The sequence below is a fragment of the Neodiprion pinetum genome, chromosome 3, assembly GCF_021155775.2.
Source record: "Neodiprion pinetum isolate iyNeoPine1 chromosome 3, iyNeoPine1.2, whole genome shotgun sequence".
Classification (NCBI taxonomy): Eukaryota; Metazoa; Arthropoda; class Insecta; order Hymenoptera; family Diprionidae; genus Neodiprion; species Neodiprion pinetum.
In genome coordinates, this window is record NC_060234.1 from 5,148,395 (window position 1) to 5,169,626 (window position 21,232).

The 21,232-nt window shown below is 35.2% G+C and overlaps 1 protein-coding gene and 1 non-coding gene across 10 annotated transcripts in view; both read right to left on the minus strand.

The window, feature by feature from the left end:
• Positions 1 to 498: 498 nt before the first annotated feature.
• LOC124213757 (dual specificity calcium/calmodulin-dependent 3',5'-cyclic nucleotide phosphodiesterase 1-like) overlaps positions 499 to 21,232 on the minus strand; it is a 172,064-nt gene continuing 151,330 nt past the window's right edge. For all 9 annotated transcript variants that reach the window (XM_046615359.2, XM_069134058.1, XM_046615355.2 and 6 more), the window contains 11 exons: positions 20,275 to 20,482; positions 20,051 to 20,164; positions 16,383 to 16,514; positions 13,817 to 13,882; positions 10,506 to 10,755; positions 7,452 to 7,709; positions 6,819 to 6,988; positions 6,493 to 6,738; positions 5,300 to 5,529; positions 4,879 to 4,968; positions 499 to 4,774 (listed from right to left, as the gene is read on the minus strand). In XM_046615359.2, coding sequence (XP_046471315.1) covers positions 4,677 to 4,774; positions 4,879 to 4,968; positions 5,300 to 5,529; positions 6,493 to 6,738; positions 6,819 to 6,988; positions 7,452 to 7,709; positions 10,506 to 10,755; positions 13,817 to 13,882; positions 16,383 to 16,514; positions 20,051 to 20,164; positions 20,275 to 20,482 — 1,862 coding nt within the window. In that variant the 3' untranslated portion in view covers positions 499 to 4,676. The remainder of the gene's footprint in view (positions 4,775 to 4,878; positions 4,969 to 5,299; positions 5,530 to 6,492; positions 6,739 to 6,818; positions 6,989 to 7,451; positions 7,710 to 10,505; positions 10,756 to 13,816; positions 13,883 to 16,382; positions 16,515 to 20,050; positions 20,165 to 20,274; positions 20,483 to 21,232) is intronic.
• TRNAT-CGU (transfer RNA threonine (anticodon CGU)) lies at positions 17,810 to 17,881 on the minus strand. Its single transcript has one exon. It is a non-coding gene; the product is annotated as a tRNA-Thr (tRNA).

Consider the following 21,232-nt stretch of genomic DNA (forward strand, 5'->3'; position numbering starts at 1 on the left):
CGACCAATTGGACCCCCAGGAACTCAGAAAACGCAGCAAAAGGAGCGTGGGATCAACGGGAGAGAAGATACGAGGAAAAAAGCACCTGCTGAAAAATGTCGAAAATTCAGGTTTTCGTTTTTTGGCTGTAACTTTCGATGCGTTGATCGCAGCGTATTGGGACTGCGCTCATTCGATTTTTCTCGCAAAATTACGTCGGAATAGTGCATGAAATAATTCATTCCAGCACTTCTGAAAATCGCGAAAATCTTTGTCAAAAATGCAAACGGGTTAGCCCTACTTTCGTTTTATTCTCGGACCGAAAATTTTTGATCTCAGACTGAATTCGTCTTACCCTCTTCTGCTATACAACATATTTCATTCCTACGTGTTGTTCTGTTTTCGTGGATGTGCTCTATGTATGGTTAGTCATATTTATACGACATTTGGGAAAATTCATAATAGCAGGCAAAGAATGGGGTGTCATAGTTCATTATAAGCTGCATGATACACAACATATAATAGTTATATAACAAACATTTATTAGTTGATTCTGAATCCTACATAGCTTATGCGAAAATTATACCTATATTATTATTACTGTTTTTATTAGCATTACGTTTGTCAATATTATTATTGGTCGAGTATTGAAACATACAAATTCTATTCGTGATATTAAGAGAATTTGAGTTACAACGATGTTGTTAATCAATCAATTATAATTTCAAACGTATCGAGAATAGACTTTGTTTCATGTATAATAAATGTAATAATTGTGGTATATAATCCCTATAGTCTTAATATTATCGTTACATATTATATTATATATTCATACAGAGAATATAGAGAATGGTTTTATTCCATGTTTTTCATTTTTTTTTTTTTGATTTGTTATGGGTATAGTGGTCACAATCTATCACGCCATCATATCATACTTTATAGTATTTAATTCGCCTATAAATATTTTAATCCAATAATCTAAAGCTGAATGTAGTCCAAAGGGTACACTTCATATTACGGCATGCGAATTATTATTATCATTATTACCTCTATTTTATCGTTATATACACCGTACATTGATTATTTATCTGTAGCTAAAGGTTTCTAAGTACTATTTCGCGACTCAGTATCTATCATCAGTCGTGGGATGAAATTGTCGAAAATTTTCAATAATGAACTTGAAAATTCAATCGCAATTCACGTGAAATTTAAATTTACTGAAGCGACTGTGACGAATTGTCTTTTAATGTCAAATACGATAGGTTTATTTCATTCAAGCGGGTTTTATACAATTGAAAAATAAAAAATATATTGTGATTATTTCGAATTCAGTAAAGTAAAGAACAAATACATTTCTGTGAATAAAAATTCATCTATTCACGTGACTGAATTCAACCCACGGCGTGACGATGAAAACCTTTGGCGTGTACCTAAGTAATAAAGCTATAATCCCGGAATCGGGAGCTGAGAAATAGCTCCCGTTATTAAAAATTTTTATCCTTATTTTCTTTCATACTTGAATCATCGAATCAATCATATAATTCAATTCTAACGCGACTCATATCGAGCACCGGAGCGAAACAGTGTAACATGCGCAAACGCAGGCAGCTGAGCTAGGATATGGATTTTAATTTATTAGATATTATATATATATATATATATTCTTGCTGGTCTTAGATTTGGAAATTTTTTAGAATCTTGCACATAATTTTTAGTGAATAAAAAATGTATCAATTCTTTTTTACCATACAATGTTTGACAATACCGTTGTTCAAATTTACAAATTGTGCATCGACATCTTCTACACTCCAAGCGACGCAAACGTTATGTTGAATTCAAAAAAATCAAACATATGTATTGTGCGTTTTGATGGTTAAAATACAGTTTTTGAATGAAAAATTCCGTACGAAAAAACTAGAATTTTTATTTTATTGATAAACTAGTCGCTTCTCGTTCATTCAAAATTCAGGTCAAGAAAACTTGTGTGCGTTTACAGAGAGAGAGAGAGAGAGAGAGAAAGAGAGAGAGAGAGAGAGAGAGAGAGAGAGAGAGAGAGAGAGAGAGAGAGAGAGAGAGAGAGAGAGAGAGAGAGAGAGAGAGAGAGAGAGCAACGGAAAAAAAGAGTAAAAAAAAGGATTCAAATAAATTCCGCAAATAAACTGTGTGTGCAAAGAAATCTGAAATTTTATTTTCAATTCAAAAAATATTTATAAGTGCGGATTTTGATATCCGACAAATTGTTTTTAAAACTGATGGTCTTCTTTGCATTTCTGAACAGACGAAAAACTTGACCGTCTTCTGAAAAATCGGATCGTGCGACAAATATATTACATATGTGTACAATTCAAGATCCATATTGTAATTAAATAGTTTCCAAGCATTTTTTTTTCTTCCTTCATCGTTACTATTATCATTCTTTCTTTGTACTACATCACTTATTCACGTATACGTATCTACCATACATATGTATATACGGACTACATGTATTAATATTAATTAATCGACGTTATATTTATACTAAACTGTATTTTATACATATATATAAGATACACGAGCGCAAGCTGCAGATTTCGATAGCAGTTCAAGATCAATGCACATTATGCAATATACCTATTATCATAATAAATTGTCGTAGCTCTTTCTACGTAGGTGATTGAAAGAAATGTTATTCATATTCATATTACGATTACTATCATCATTGTTGTTGTTATTATTATCCTGCTATTATTATTATTATTATTATTATTCTTGTTATTCTTGTTTTCATAATAAGAAGAAAAAGAAGAACGGCAAGAAAGGTAAGTAAAAAATGATTCCAACAATATGCATGAATAAGTGAAGTATTGCGGTGTACGCTCGAATTAATAAAATACAGTAATAACGTCACGTTATATATTATTACATCGGTATATACGTAAATAAAGATAATAATGCGTTCTGTAGACGGTTTCTTATTACTTTCAATTATCTATCATATTGTGTATTCTCCGGATAATATGTATGGCTAATTTACATGTACAATATTTTTCACCCGCAAATTCCATAAATCATTTGACACTCCTACATAGGTATGGTATATAGCACAAGAGGTACATAGTATAAATAATAATCATTATTTGAGTAACGAGTTTTTGCTTTTGTTTCTTTTTTTTCTCTTTTTTTTTTTTTCTTTTCTATGTTCACTTTGTTACCGTTTCTTATTTACATAATCATATTATATTTTTATACATATATACGCATAAGTATATACCTATATATATATATATATATATATGTTTATTTGCATAATCATACAGAATAAATACTACGGATAGTTGTGTAGGTACGTTATATAATTCTTTCTATCTTTTAAAGCTTTGTCGCAAGATTTTTTTTTCACCGTTATACATTTATTATGTACAGATTATCAATTTTTTTTTTTTTTATTTTTCTTTTTAAACACATTTTGTTTCTGCGATTTCACAGTACAATTATATAATTTAATCAGCGCCAGGCCAGCTGGGTTAATATTTATTTTCTTATCAGAATATTATTACAATTAAGTTACGCATATTTGTATTAGTTATATATTTGTAAGATTTATGTATTGGTACGGTTAGGTATAATATATTATTTGTTCGAATTTCACTTCTTTTTCTCATTTTTATTCTACGTCACTCTTTTTTTTTCTTTTTTTTTCTTTTTTTTTTTGTTAAACTATGCATCATCATGGTTGCATTTTTTTTTAACAAGGTACATATAATGATATCCGCACGATTTTTAACAACATACAATAATAAATAATTCTCAAAGTGATAAAATAGTTTGGGGAAAATGGACGTGGTGGAATGCTTGTAAATTCATTTGACGCAAAGTTTAGTAACCAGCAATTTGAAAAAAAAAGAGAAGATTAAAAAAGTGAAAATTTTAGTTTGAACAAGATCTGAGATTCATTTTTGCGCAAAGATTCGCAATTTAACAAAATTTTTTGTTTCTCCTTAGCGTCATTTTAGCGAAAACATGGCATGTTGAATTTTAGAAAAATTTTTCGGTATATTCAATTCGTTGAATTGATTTTCCTGATATTAGTTTCAATGTTTGCATAGTTAGCATAATTAATTGGCGATTATAAATGATCAGTTTATCACTGCGTGAAACTTATTTAAAGTATATTTCGCAGAATATGTGCAACCAAACTGTAATTCCGATGTAATTCCACACTTGAATCGTTATATCAAACGTTTATGCCCAAAAATTATAAATAACCTAATTCACGTGCAACCTGTTGTGCAAACTTTACACAGATATACCTAGACATGATATACCACATTATATATGTATTTTGCATACATAGCGTCATAAGTATTTCCTGAAACTACGATCGAATATAATATATATATACCTATATTGTATAATATGTTATAGTATATGCGATCTCAGTCTGTCAGAGTAGTTAAATTATACATATATACACATATACTTTCCGTCGTATAATATACATTCATATTTATACGCTATATCAACGCCTTGTTCAATATTATAAGCTTATTTATCATAAAAAGCATCGATCAATCAATTGCACTTATCATTTTTCATTCGCCCGTTCATTCGCTCATATTCATGTATTATATATATATATATATATATATATATATATATATATATATATTTATTTATTTATTTATATTCGCTGACATTTATAATACAGTACATAACCGCTACTCTTCGGCTGTAGTCAGTGAATTTTTTCCCTTATCTCGCTCGAGTTCTTCCCTTTCCTTCTGTTCCTGTTCTTTCTGTAGTCTGATTTCTGCGTCTGTGGAGGAAAAAAAAAAACACAATTATAAAAACAATCGATCATTGCAAGTTTGCACGATCAGCGAACGCAGAGATTTAATTAAGAGGTTGAAAATTTCTTACCTTTAGCCGCCTGTTCTTTCCAAATCTTCTTATTCTCCGCAAGACAATGGGTCCATGGTTTTTTAATTCTAAACCTATTCTCACCGGCTGCTGAAAATTAAAACCAAACAAAACGATCAGCTGATAAACCAGTGTGACGCCATATTGCTCCAATCACACTCGTACTCTGGATTCCAATTATTGGCGAATTGAACAATGACAAGACGAAATTCACGAGAAGTAAGGAAGGCGCTTGTTACGGCGGAGACTTACATGCAAAAACCAAAAAATCAACACGATATTGTGGTGTAAAATAAGAACTATGGAATTGAGGTTATGTGTTATGAAATTTCGGGGGGTCGGAGAAAATGAAAAAAAAAAAAAAAAATAAAAAGAACATCGCGTCAGTGACGTTGAGAAAAATTGAGATAAAATTGCCTACCAGGGTCCGATTCTTGAGGAACGTCCGTCTTGGGATTCAACGGCGCAAGAACCGATTCTAGCATGTCACTGCAGACCTGCATACTAGGTTCAACGATAAATTCGATAAAACCGATCTGCGACTCGGCCACTAGAGTGTTGTTCCTGTCACATAGCGGTGAGAACGGTAGACCCAGTGCTCTCTCCTTATCTCCCTGTCTGAAGAATTCCTCGAGAAGCTGCATGGTCCATCTGCGATATCGAAGAAACATAAATGAAGAGTTATCAGTTCTGGGATAAGCATTTAAATCACGTTATCAGAATTATTTTGAGTAATATCTTAGTTTGTTCTCCGCTAGAGAAGAATATTTTTGGAAGAAAGAAAACATAACTGAAGTGACATGAATAAAAGTATTCCTTAGAGAGAAAACTTTAAGCAAACGAATGGTCACGTGTTTATTAATAAATTTCGTAGACTTATTTCTGAAGGTTTCGGACTTGGTGCAAGACCAAACTTACGTTTACTTAGTCTTGCCATCGTTCTGTTTCACATGAAATAGTAAATGATAACCGGCGAGTGCAGAAAACAATTTGAAAGCCTAAATAAAACTGCAAGTGAGACAACAGGAGCCATCTTGAAATTGATACTTGCTGTTCCGATTATTTCTAGCACTCGCCTAGTTGCCGAACATTATTTATCGCCAGATAAAATAATACAGTATAAATGTAACAAGCATGATTCCGAATTCTCTAAACAGACCGGAGGGTCGTAAATTGAATTTGCAAATCGCTGAGGTCAGTCAATGTGATTTGAATAAAAACTCCGTCTCACGAAGATGCATTTCAGGTAATTAGAATATCGCTCAAGGTGAGGTGCTGCGTTGAAAGAAGATTGAGAGTTTTCCCATTCACGGTGAGATGGTATCAGCTTAGCACATTATTCAAAGAATGTACGAGAGCGTGAAAAAGGATCAATGTTTCGGATACAGCAATATGTATATGTATGCATATATACGTGAGATGAGTTGCGAGCAGGTCAGAGGTGCGAGGAAAGGCTCATTGAAATGTAAAAGGGGTCGAAGAAAGGAAAACTATCAATCTTTGAAAGATAATAATATATAAAGGTGTGCTGGTAGCATGGGCACGTAACGTTCAGCAACAGAGGCGCACAGTGTGCCAGTACGTATAGTAGATACATGATAGATCAGTGTTTACTTGTGGTGAAGATCCCATCTCTTTGCCGGGTGGGAAATATCGCAGCAGTGAAGAACGAGACTGACGGCCTTGCTCTTGTCTACTGTCGGTTCGGTCAGACTGAGAAGATTTTTCATGTTCTTCAACTGTTGAAAGTGGAAGCTCATGTCGGTTGCGAGCACCATATCGATCACCAGCGATCTAAACTCCCGAAACTCCTCCCGGGAGAAATTCTGTAGTATGTTGCAGTCGTCCTCGCGGAGAATCCTAAAATTTTAACGAGAGCCAACCATATTGTTCCAAACTCATTGGAAACAAGAAACAACCCTTAACTTTGATCAACTCACCGAAAACTCGCCGATATGTGATGATTTTCCAAGACCGCTCTGTCGTTGTACAAAAGCGCCGTGTCGCTGCCAGACATGACGTGAAAATTGTTCGTCGTTCCTGTGTGCTCGAAGTCATGAATTATAGCTGCGACAAGGGTCGCAAATATCTCCAGATCCGTCAACCAGTTCTGCAAAAATTTAACGAGAATTTACCCCCAGCAATTATCCATACGAAATATCTTTCTTGTCATTCTCTGTAGGTAGAATCATGGATGGATGTAGTCTGCAATAGAGAGAAGACAATAACGCGAACGAATGGCGTCACGCGTACCAATGAATTTCGTTGACTTAATTCTCAAGTTTTCGGACTTGGTATAAGACCGAACTTACGTTTACTTAGTCTTGCCATCGTTCTGTTTCACTTGAAACAGTGCGTGATAACAACCGAGTTTCGGAAACAATTTCAAAGCCGAAATAAAACTGCAAGTGAGGCAACAGCGGCCATCTTGAAATTGATACTGGCCGTTTGATTATTTCTAGTTTGAGTTTCCCCATTCGCGGTGAGATGGTATTGCCTGGCTCATTGTACAAAAAATGTACGAGAGCTTGAAGAAGGATCAATGTTTCGGCAGTAGTTGAATGTTTACTCACCATAAGTCCAGTTTGGCATAAAACGTAGTGCATGGTTTGGGCGACATCGGCAGCGTGAAGATTGTTGTGATAGGGATTTCTATGCCTGCAGTAACCCTCCTCAATCCTGACTAAAAAACTTTCAAGAACAGACGGCGGGACCTTGAATTTATGGATCATTCCGTAACGATTCAGTAGATCGTAACCAAGGTACCGTATCGGCGCTCCGGAAGCTGCGTCGCTGAGTGAGAAGACGTCGAATGACCAATCATCCAGCGTCTGTTTTGTCATTCAGGATAAAAAAAAAAAAAAAAAAATATGAAGGACCAGGGTAATGTATTATAATATGGACCGATAAATCGTGTGACATCGAAAAATCGTAAGTTCAACTTCGGGAACCGAAACGAAGCGTTTCAAAGATGCTGATCGCAATGCTTCTCGGAAGCCGAGAATCACGGTAATTGGCGAATGACAGTGAATATGCAATAACCCGGGCAGACAAGGCGCGCGAAATAACCGGATGCAAGTGGTCCTGAGCTTTCTCCCTTTCCGGGTCAAGTGGCAGCTGCAGACTTTCGTACGAGCTTTCCAACGTAGATTTACATTTCCTCTAGAGGCGAAACGAGCTGCCCTTCAGACAGATAGACAGACAGACAGACAGATGTACATACAATTGGAGGATATTGGTAAAAGCTGAGGTTTCCTTTACGCTGACATGACGTTCCAATATAACAAACGACACCACCGGTAATTGCCTGATCTGTCAAAGGTGAAATCGCGAATGTCAAGAGGAGAAAACCCGCTCCAATTCGAATGTTGAACAAGGCGAATTTATTATCGTTAGGAATTGCGGATTTCTCTGCAAAGCAATACATTGTTTGCTTGTTTGTCGAGGATCGCTGCCTCTCTCTCTCTCTCTTTCTCTCTTTTATTTTTTACGTAAGTTTCGCATCAAAATACACGTACAAAATAATGAAACGAAACGAATATAAATAAGTAAAAGGAAGCTATTACCGGAACACTGCGTATTATCTTTTTTTTCGTTCAATTTTTTTTTACAAACCTCGACTCGTTTGCTCTGGAAATTTTTTTTTTTTTTTTTGTTCTTAATTCAAACTCAACAACGCACCCTCTCACTTCCCTTGCTTTATATTCTTTTGTTCGATTGTACCTGCCTTGTAGTACGTCTGCCTGCAGCCTCTTCTCATTCCGATTTACTTCGTTATTTTCTTTCCACTTATTATTATACATGTATTAGTAACAATCTTTTCAGCGATCAACGATCTCAGGTTTTACGCTTTTACGAGTTTCTTATTTACTCAACCGCAAGCATCCGGTATTAATCCACGTTATTCTTTTCACTCTAAGTAAATGCATCAAGTTACTGAACCGAAATGGAAATCTATAATTCATTAAAATTCGTTGAACAGTGTTGAAGTAACGTTCATTACAGTTTTTAAAACGAGTGAAAATTTAGAAAATGCAATTCTGAAACTGAAACTGTACGATTTGCTTTAACCAATTTCTGTATCCAAAACCGGTTTTCGTTATTCGCAAACATACGGTTTTTTATTGGCTTCGAATTTTTCCACGCAGAAAATGAAACTTGCAAATCATCACGACTTTTGGGCGCTTTACATTAATTGTTTTACCTCAAAGTAAGGGGTGGGGGTAAAAATATCGAAAGATGAAAAAATCGAAGGGCCCACGATATCGAATTTTTAAAGAAGTAAGAACTTAATCGACAAAATTTTGAAATACGGATAGTCGAATCGTGGGGAAGTAAAAAAAATAGAAAAGTCTGAAGATAGAAAGCCGAACTGTAGAATCGTCAGGATTCGTATCGATAATGTAGAATCGTTCCCAATTTTGCCGTTCTACATTTCGACTTTTCATATTTTCAATTTTCTATCCTTGGACTTCCTATATTTGGATAATTCGCACGCCCAAAAATCAAACTATAACAGCTCAAAAAATCTCGTTACTTCCAAACTGCCATAAAAATTCATGTAGTACCATTTATACTCTAACGTGAACACAAATTCATGAGAAAACTTTTTTTCAGACGTTACGGCTTTGTTTTAGGCATGCGAATGATAAGAATAAAATTTTCACGTCTATGAAAATTCGATAATCCGGTCCTTCTATTAATCAGCAATTCTGATTTTTTACCTCAAACCCTATTTTCCCAAGGCTTAACCGTCTTCGAAGTTTCGCGTAGAACATAATTCCGCGGAATAATTTATAATTGTTGTAAATCCATGAAACATTTCGCCACTTGATCCAAAACCCTATGACGTGAAATCTTTCAAAATCACGTAATGAAATATCGAAAGTTAGCGTTAAAAAAAAAAAAATCGATGATCGGTTAAACCCTCGGTAAACTGTTTTTAAGATCGAACGAGGATCAAAAGAAGAAAAAAAAGAGAAACAACATACACGCACAGAGATATAACAAATACACACATATTACACCGGTCAGCACAAATTTTGAGTCTGGGTTCTAGATGTCGAATTTTGATTTCTTCCACGTAACTAATAGAAGAAAATACAGTTTTCTTAGATAAAGTTTGCTTTTATAGAAACCAGAACGACATTTCGGATTAGAAAATAAAAATACCTATTATTTCCAACATTTATCGTAAATAACAATAAAACAAACTTCAGTGTCGCATTTCACTAATTTTTAATCAAACATAATATTCTCTCGGTTTTTTATTAGCTGAATAATTAAAATCATAGATTTACTTCAATTTTGAAACAGCACTCTCCTGGCTGCGGAGTCAAACTTGTTCGAAAAGCAGTAATTATCATTTGTTCAATGTCACTCGACATATAATAATCACGTAGATAAATCCCATGCACAAAAACTCGAACTTATTAAATCGTTGTCATTTCTACCCAAGACTAGGAAAGCAAGCTTTAAGAGTGTCGTATGTATTCTTCCATTGTTTTAATGCACGACAAATAAAAAAAATGAATAAATCAACCCAGGCACAAAAATAATTTTCTTCTTCTTTTTTTTTCTTGCGTCGAGCGGTGTAATTATTGGAAAAATTCGGTATTGGGAACAACCTTGAGAACGCCGACAACCTCCTCGGGGAATTGCATGAGAGCGGTATTGGTAACCTTCCTGTAAATTCTGTCGACAAAGATTCCAGCCCGGATAGCGTGTGCCACAGATCGAAATTTTGGCTTTTCATCAGCTTTACGTCGAGTGGTTGCCAGCTGCCTTGTGAAGGTAGATGCCAACCATTCACGAACTTCCGGAGGCACCGCGTCCGGCTGAACCTCTGACAACTCATCGTCCTCGTCCGCTAATCGTCTGCCAAAGTAATACCATCGATTAATTAATTTTCAACCTTGAATGTGATTAGTGATAGATTTAATTGGCTGTAGTGCTAAAGAGAAGAAAAAAAGAACAAGGAAAAATAAAAAAATGTCAAAACAAGAGACAATGGTAAAAGAAAAATATTTCCAATCTACCGTACCTAAATCAACCTACTGACCAACATTCGATGTACGTTCTCCTCTATGGTTTAAATGGGCTTTTTATTCCAAGTTATTTTATATAATAATTCCGCACCGCGGAATTACATGTCGGCATCTATTGTATTGCCGGAGATGAAATCTAATATTTTCAATCAAAACTACGCCGCTATGTATATAATAGGAAATGGGTCTGGCACAATTTCTACCCACGCGGTTTATGTGCAAAGTGGATTGGCGTGCGTTAGTTCCGAAATCAAATACGGTGAATTCACGATCAACGTTTCATTGGCTTTACGTCATTTTCCAAATTCGAGCCGTTGTATTATACGCCTGTTAATTCGTTTTGTTTAATTACGGGAAAAATGCCAAAGTCTAAAATCTCAAACTTAATAAACGTGTGATAGTTTTCTTCAATGCTTCGTTTCGTCCGTGGCGTATGAAATCAATAAATTTTTATCAGTGAAACAATTTTTTATTTATTTTTTTTTTTTTTTGTACATTATAAAGTACGAATCGGAGAAAAATGTTTACATACAGAATCGATTGTGATACTGTTGTGGAAAATATTTAAACGAAACAAAAAAAAAAGGAAAGAAAAAATTAAGTACGAAAGGATTTATCACGCGGAACAAACGACATCGCGTCAATTTTTATATTTTTTTTTTGTCCCGAGCTTGCAAATCGGGTTTTAATCCTGCATCGAATTAATTGGGTGAAAAATAGAAGAAAGGAGATAAATTTATGCGAACATTTTAATCCGAGAACCGTAACGGGTCATTTGGCGTAAGGTTTTAGGGTAACGGAAATTACGCGATTGATTTTCCAACGAGTTTATAAAACGCGGTACGCATGCGGAATGCGGGTAAATGAGAATTAAATGGGATAAGAAGAAAAAAAAAAAAATTATAAAAATATGGAAGAATACTTCAGTCTAATAAAACGAAGAAGAGGAAATGGGAATGAATGCTCGTATTGGAGTGGATATTTTATTCACTCTCGCGTTACAATGGAAACGGATTAAACTTAGTGAGAGAGACAAGTATTTGCGAAAAGAGCGGACAGAAATATAAGAGAATTTGTTAATCTGAGATTCTTTATCAAATTCCAGGAAAAACTCACCGCGGGGATTTCTCAGAGGAAAATTTTTTTATTACTAACGAATCAAAGGGGCGGGGGGGGGGGGGGGGGGGGAGGGGATAAGTGATTTCGAATCATTTTCGTACATAACATGCATTGTTATATTATTCTGACAATACGGCGTTATTCAATACTAAACGCGTTTCTATACGGCAAAAAGTAAATCACAACCGATAATAACTGACGTAAAGAGGCGACGATCTGTATTGTATTCATCGTATATACATATATTTGAATGAGCACGTGGTTGGGACTGATAAATTCGTCGAACAATAAAGCTCAACGTCATCTGAACGAGAGTATAAAACGAAACGCGCTAAATATATGTACAGGCATTTACTGAACTATAAAAGAGGGAGAGAAACAGGGTAAGTAAAAACGAATTAAAACCTAACAATGCCAATAATGATAAAAGAGATCGAGCAATGAAAAAAAGTTTGATGATGAAGAAAAAAAAAAAAACAATTAAAAAGAATATAAAATGGGCAAAGTTGGTCCGTGAAATCAACTAGCGAATGGAATACGAAACTTTCATGAATGTACAATTTGCGCGAAATTAGTTTCGACTCGTATAGTTAAAACTCTGTACGCTCACTTCGTATAATATTACACCTGGAGCTTTTTTCATATTCAACGAGTAATGAAATTATAATTTCGCTCCGTGTATATATAGCTCGTTGTGTCCATACAAGGATTTCACTGTAATATCGCGCGAATCTGCACAGTTGGCAATAATTCGCATAATCGCATGCGTTATACCAGTGTACAATTACACGAACAAAAGCAGTATTGTTTACTAAGAGGTTAAATTTGCGGTAGGAAACGATATGCTTCTCCATTAATTATCCCGGTTGATTAACAAAATAGCGTGTTTGAAATTCTCACGTTAATTACGACAAAATTTATCACAATAATCAATATCACAAATAGTTTAATTATGATAATATCCATCATCGAATACGAGTTGTCAAAATCACTGTGGATTTAATCCGGCTGGCGCACGTGATTGACATTGCTTAATTGATTAGCAGATTAGTATCGAAAAAATTTTTTCTCCATAATAACCATTAATTTTCACCAGAGTTTAAACATGCTTGTGCAAATTAATTACACGAGCTTAATTATTGACGTTATTATAATCCTACTTTCGTTATTTTCTTAAACTACCGTTCGACTTACTTAATTATAATTTCAAAGCTTGACAGAAATGCAAACGAAAAAAAAAAAGAATGCTCAGATTATGTTTAATGATAAAAAAAAAAAAAAAAAAAAAGAAAAGAAAAATACATTGTTGAATATTCATCGATAGCGCTACGATTAAAAGCAGTGATCTTTCTGGAAAATAAAAGAAAAGGTTTCTCAATATTTAAACTTGACATTCACATTCCATTCAAATATTTCTTGCGAAATTCTTTCACACACGAAAATCTGTCAAAAAATGTGCACAGTTATATCAAACTAAGAAATAGAAAACCCATCAAAAATACATAATTATAAAACACACTTGCGCAATCAGCATTAAAAATTAGGGTGTACGCCATTTAAACGATTACATGGTACAAAAAAGGGTTTCCAAAGGGGTTTCGTGCAGATAAGAGGAGCGTCGGCATCGCAAACTAATATGACATTATATTGTGTTTAGAGTGTCGAATTACGGGGAAACAATTCAACAGCGAGCAAGCTCTGACTTTGGCTTTGGCCTTGGCTTTGGCTTTGGCTTTCTTGGTAATTGGAGAAACTGGAAAATGGGAACAAACCTACAATAAGGCGCGCCAGGTTGGCGTCGCGACGCTGTCTTCTCCTGGCGCGGCTCCGCCTGATCCCTTCAATTGGAAAACACCAAACCGTTAAACATCCAACGAATAATATATGGGTATAATAAAAGCACACTTTTGTATCGAGGAGAGAAAATAATGAAGATAATAAAAAAAAAAAATAACAATAATAATAGAAACACTTTACCACATCCGACGCAGGTAGAGGCAAATCGAACACATATATTACGCACGAATATGAAGTGCAATATATATGGCCAAAAAATTTCTCCCTCACGCGTCACCTTCGAATCCTTGTCAATATGGTTATAAGTGTCGCATGTATTAGAATAGAAAAAGATGAAAGAGAATTTTTTAACATCGTCAATCCGAGTATCAGTATTTTTTGTACACCGTGTGTGTGTTTGTTTTTTTTTTTTTTTTTTAAACCAATATCGAAATCAGGATTCGTGGGCGAGACGATCAATAATTTGCACAAGATGTTCTCCATGCGTTCTAGCTGAGAAATTCGTGTGGATGAAACATTTGCATTATATAGTATATATATGGTATAGTATAAGTGTAAGATAGGTATAAATACGCAGAACAACGTTCGGCACAACGATCGACAAGGCAGACATATCCAAGGAAATCCAAGAACAGGCTGTACACAAGGGAACAATTACATATATATATGTATGATAATTACCTACACAAGACATAAATAATACGACACAGATAAAATTCTAATATTTATGCAACAAGATTCAGGTATAGAAGGAAATTAAAAGAAAAGATTCGGCTATAGAGGAAACGAGAAACGATATTTAAGAAATCAGTTGTCATTGCACAATAACGTGAAAAGTAGGTTCATTTATATAGGTAACACAGGCGATGATGAAATTGCACATGGGGAGGAGCGGAGAGACGGGCGATACGTGAGTAATTATACAGACTATAAATGTATGTATGTATAATAACAATAACAATAATAATGATAGTAACATCAATAGAAATAGATGCTGGATGAAAGAAAAACCGAAAACGATATGATATGATGAAACCAATTAAATGGACGGTAGACATATACATGTGTATAATAATAATAATAATAATGATAATAACAATACTGAAAGTTCAGGAGTGACAGCTACGTAAAATCAATTATTATTTATATATAAGTATACTTAGGAGGCGGCTAATCTATTGTTGCATTTTTTTTTTTTTTATGCTGTCAGTTTTTTTTTTTAATTCTACTTTTAACCTCTATAAATTACGAATATTGATTTGGGTTCTCTAACGGGTGTACACACGATATTCAGATACGCTATAATTTTACTTAGAGCGACTTCGATAGTGTTATGAAGGCGATTGAAAGCAGAGTTACAGAGATCGAAATTGAGATTTTGAGTTTTGTCAGTTTTCAAACGCTGAACAGATTCATATAGTCATTATCATTTTCGAACAACGGTCGTTAGGCTCGTCAAATTTACTGCGAAACATTCTTTTATAGTTTTTCCTTTTCCTTCGATCGCTATGTCAGCAAAAAAGTCTGTTACTACTTATTTACCGCCTAATTACACGCAACACTGCACTCGTTCAGCCTGCAAGTATGCAACCGTGATTTCGTAGTTCCTAAAGAATACAGGTGAGAATCAGGTTGCATTCTTGCAGGCTCACCGGTTACATTTTTTTTTTTCACGTCTTATTAGTAGCCACTTTTTTCACCGATATTTATAAAAGATAAATACCCGACCGATGTTTCATGTGAATATCGATTGGCGTACCGGGTCACGAGTCTCTGCGACTATGTTGGTTATTACAATACGTATAAAACACAACATTCTATTATAATCATCGATACGTGAGAATTCAAAAATATTGCAAGACTCTAATCTAAGTTATCAAACTCTATTTTCATTCTACCATCGCTACCGTTCGTCTCTAGCCGTAGTGAATTCTTAACGACCGTATGATCAGTCTTCCGCTAAAATTTATTGGGCATGTTCTGCAGTCCGGAAACGGCTTTTTCCCATGTTATCCAACCGGCTCTAACAACCTGAAAAAAAACTTGACGGTTACGTATTGAGAACAACCGAAACCGACGACCGTTAAAATTTTTGAGGTTAGAGAGAGTTGGTCATCCTGGTAAACAGCCGTTCTCGGATTGTAGCGCGTGCGCATTACATTTTAGCAGACGACGGATCATGCAGTCGTTAGAAATTCGTTCAATCATCATTTATAATTTTCACACGCCTATAAACTGACGAGAATATTTTACACGCGTTTCATTATCTATCTACTCACGTATGTGATACGAGCTTGTCACAGAGTGTCACATATTTGATTTTTTTTCTATCAATTTTCAGGATAAAAGGGGTGAACATGGCACGTACTAAATATAACAATAATACAACAACCTGTGCTATGAAACAATGGGGTGATGTATGTATAATACCGAATGCATTGTGCATTGGTATGTCACGTGTTTTATATATGCGTATGTGTGTGTGTGTGTGTGTGTGTAATATATATGCCGTTTTTTGTTCAAATGTTAATGTTTCGCAACCTTGCCCAAATGGGGGTGCGAAGCTTCCGTTTCTGCGTGACCACGTGACCACCCGGTCCCTCCGCATCCGTTCCACCAGGATTTGATGTTTGGCCCTCCCTACGCGGTGACCTGGAGGACTCGGTCGCCGCCCTGTCGTAGTGCAGTTGTTAGTCATAGAATAGAGAAGCACAGATATTCAACTCGTTAGTAAATATTTCCTACCATTTATCGACTGTCTTTCTTTCTTAATTTTTTTTTTTTTTTTTCTTTCTTTCCTTTCTAATTTCCATCCAATGATTATTTCCGTCAGATTACTGAAAAGTGTGACAAATTCTTCATAAAAATTCAGTACTCGTTGTCTCTCATTCTCCAGATTAGATGTAAATTTCTTTCAAATTGAAAGAGATTTGAAAAAAAAGGGGTTAATATAAAATAAACAACCGAGAGAAAAAGAAAATTAAAAAAACAAATATCCCATCGATGCTGCGATGGCTCTGGGATCATGTGGTGTATACGTTATTGTGTAACAGGAAACTGCGGACAGATATTTGCACGGTATTTTTTTTCATCCATCCTCTGTAGTAATTCCGCAAAAGCCACGCAATGGGGAATCAATCCAGTGCTATAATTTGTTCGTGGTCACCAAGGGCTTATATTCCATAAGTATAATATGAGTACATCACGTAATAATCTGTGGGGGGGGGGGGGGGGGGGGATATAGTAGTGGACGGTTCGATGTATAAGAATGTATATATACATTTAATGTAGAAAAATATAAAACGGGTGTATGATGAGAGTGATAAATTGTGGCAAAGTACAATGAGTACAGGAGAAAGAAACAAAAAGTAAATATAATGATCCAAAAAAAAGTAGAACGATCGATGAAAAGGCAGTAGAAAAAAGTAATTAGATAGAATTCGCAATTAGCGTAACACGTTACAACATCAATTTTGTACATGTATGATAATAATAATTAACACGTAACAAATGAGCCAACTGAACGATGTTTTAATAGGACTAATCGTGAAAAATGATCGCAGATTGTGTGTCGAGTCTTGTGCGAATATCATCGTATAGAAGTAAAGTAAAAAAAAAAAAAAATAAAAATACTGTTTGGTGAGAACGAATTAAAGAAAAAAACAAATTTAACGAAGCTCTAATGATGATAATAATAACAATAATAATAATAGTAATTATAAAATGGAAAAAGCGGGTTACGATGATTGGCGAAGGGTTAAAATTGACGTTGCTTTCCTGTGGTAAATTTCTCGCCAAGTATTGTTCGTTTCTTCATTTTCCATCACCGTTCTAAAACCTGTCGAACAATTTGTTGATCATAAATTGGTGGGAGGAGTGGTGGGTGGGGGTGGGGCCGCATATTATAATCAAGGCGGAAATGAATTAAGGATGATAATTGCACGGTACACAAAAAATACACGCCTCCTTGCCTCCTGTGAGGATTGAACTCACGACCCCTGGTTTACGAGACCAGTGCTCTACCACTGAGCTAAAGAGGCCTGCTACCCCATACATCATAACCCTATGAAAGCTGAGGAAGATGAAGAAATACGACGTGGCAGTGGAGCAGAACAACTCCTTCTCTGGAAAGCGTACAAGTGTCAAGCTATACCGTTCATCTTTTGCCACTTTCACGAACCCTCGACAACCGTCTGAATTTCAAATATTTTAATACCCACGCGATGTATCGTGCCGAATGGCTTTCACGATTACGTCTCGATCATAGTGCGAAAATTGTGTTTAATCGCGGTCGTTGATTTCTTTCCGATTATTTCAACTCGCGGTTTATCCCGGTCAATTATATTGATGCTATTATAACGATGATAATTCTTCACGACACAACTCGAAGCTCTTCTGGAACGCGAATTCAGAGTCAAGTGATCGAGAATATTTTTTTTTTTCTTTTTTTTGTTGGAGTGTCGAATTTTGCATATTCAGCTAAACTCTTGATTTGAATTTCAAGTTTTGTTAAAAACCCCCAACAGATTTGAAAAAAAATGGTCCTTTTTCAGATCAGATTCCGATATTCTGTATAAAAAAATTTTTGATCAAATAATCGTTTTGCGACAATATTATTGAGATGAGTATGCAAGAGGCAATTTTCCAAAAAACTGCATAATAATACGCACGCGTGCTTAACTTACCTACGATAATAATTTATGGTTAATTTAATCCGAGGATATAATAGGATGAACTTTGCAAGTGGATATATTTTTTAGAGTAACGTCGAGAAAGCTCAAAACTCTCTTTCTATGAGCTTTGAGTTCTACACTGAGTCACAAAGGCCGTGAATTTGACATGTTATATACATGTATAGTATACACAGATGCTTAGAAACATAGAAATATGTATATATATATATATATATATATATGTATATATACAAAGAAGTGAAACAAAAAAGTGAATGCTTGTTACGAGTAGCAAGAGAACGAGAGCGATTCGTTCAACTTTGACCTTTGCGTTTGACGTTACAGTTAAGAGGCAGGAACAAAAAACGATGTACATTTGTACGCAAAAACAATTTGAAAATTTAATGGATAAAAAGTGAAATGAATCTTTCGTTCTCATTTATCTTTTTTTATACACTTCTCTCGTACGAGACATAACAAGCAAGCTTTCTATGACCGCCGTTTATTAGATCCAACCAGCCAGTATTTTCCTCCTCTTTTTCTTATCTTCTTTTTCCAATTTGAATGTATACATGTATAAATGTTTCTTCTTCACTCGCTTACGGTAATTATCAAAGTTTTCTTCTTCTTCTTCCCTTGTCGGTTTATTGAACCTTACAATACTTTAGACTTCCCTCGTGTTCATTGAAATTTGTCGTTATTTATTTATTATTATTATTGTTGTTATTATTATTATTATTTTACCTTAGCTCAATTCCTCGAGCTTATTCATATTTATTTTTTATAAGTTTACCAGAGATGAGGAGAACTGATAAAAGCAATTCGGAAAGATGAGAGGATAAAAAACAACAAAGCACCGATACTTGAACCACAATGATGAATTATACAGATGTAACAAGTTGCCGGTAAATTTTGGCACTTTATATTCCTTCGTTAATTTATACAATTTTTTTTCAATTTATTATTCGTGATTATCGTGACCCATAATTATGTGGTAAGAATAAAGAATAACGATGAACGATTTATTTTCTCATCAAGAGATCGTTAGTAAATGCAGGGCATATTTATTACTCTTCTTGTAGACGATCTGTCATCTAAGTAAAAAAATACTTCACGTTGTAAAAAAAAAAAAGTGTATATTGTATGCGCATATTTCTTCTTCGGCGTTTATGTTTCTACCACTGTCGCAATGATATATAAATGACCGGAAACGGATATGGATTCCGAAAATTTTGGCAAAGTGGATAAATATCTTGTTATTAATATCTGCGGTATAAGGTTACATAAATACCTAAAGATGTAGTAATATACCAATATTATGTAGTAAACGACATATATGTATAAGGGAATCATAATATCTGGAAGATCAGTCTGCACGTCTTTCGGATGATTTATCGAGGGGGAGGGTGAAAAAACGACACCTAATACGGATAGGATAAATTTCGCGACGAATCGATATACGATAATAATAATAATAATAATATTAAGAATCAGAGGAAAAGAGGAAACGGCAAGAAAAAATTTGTCAAAACGTACCTTGTCTCATCGATGAAAACTGCCTCAAGAACTCTGGCTGCATAATTGAGATTTTGTTGCAAAAGTTCGGCCGATATTTCGCCGTGTTGAAGCTGCTTCAGAAGACATCGTAATCTGCAAATTGAGAATGAAAATGGGTTTCCTCAATCTCTCGGATTATACCTACAAGTTTTTGTTTTTCGGATTCCGTTTTATTTTTGGTTTGATATACTTTTCGAACCGACCTTAGAGCCGCTTTGTCACACGCATCCGGCGTATCAACGGCAGGAAGAGAGTCCGCTGTTAATTCGAGATCGATGAAACGGAGGTTTTCTCTGCCTCCGGGTTCGGGAACCCCCGATAATGATCCCGTCTCTGAGTTTCCGCCACTTCCGCCTCGCGACGTTTTTCCCTTTCCCGAACTACGGCGGACTATGGTCAACGCACCTTGATCTGAAACCGGGTATTCGGGGGTTTGAAAAGGGCGAAAAACTTGCGAGAAATGGCTAAAAAGGATGGAGAGTAGGTATACAAAGAGAGTTTTCGATAGAGATTCGTATTACCGACACTTCGAAACAGGTCGGCAAGATCAATGGTGAAAAAGGGTTTGAGTCTCGGGTGATATGTCGGTAAGTGTCGGTAGTAGGAATCTGTTATTAAGGCGTGATATCATGGTCAGCGATCTCGAAACCAGTCTAATTGCAGGAATACTTGCAATTGCGTGTGCTGACGATTTTACAGACAACAACGAAGTGAAATACGATGAAAGAATGTTGTTTATTCGGTTATCAAATCTAACGACCATGTTGTTTGTTCATCTATTTTTCGATCAAATTCAAATTTCGCGTTTGTCGAGATCCGATGAGTTTTCAAACGCGGTTTTCAACGTTTGAAAAAAAATGTGGAACAAGTTTGCAAACGAGCCGATACCTCGCATCCCGTTCACATATTTTGCGTATCGTAATTGTCGGCGTTTGTTGTATAAACAAGATTATTTTTCATTCCAGATATTTTTATAACCCGATAAAACTTTGTCTTTATCGTGAAATAGGAATTTCTCGCAAGAATGGCAAAAATTGCGACCGCCGGCTCAGATTCCATCAACAGAAATAGCATTGCAACGAGGTTTAGCGAAAAAAAAGGTAACGAATGTAATAACCGCAGTGCGGGGAAAGAAGATCGGATAAATTCAGGTGAAATTTC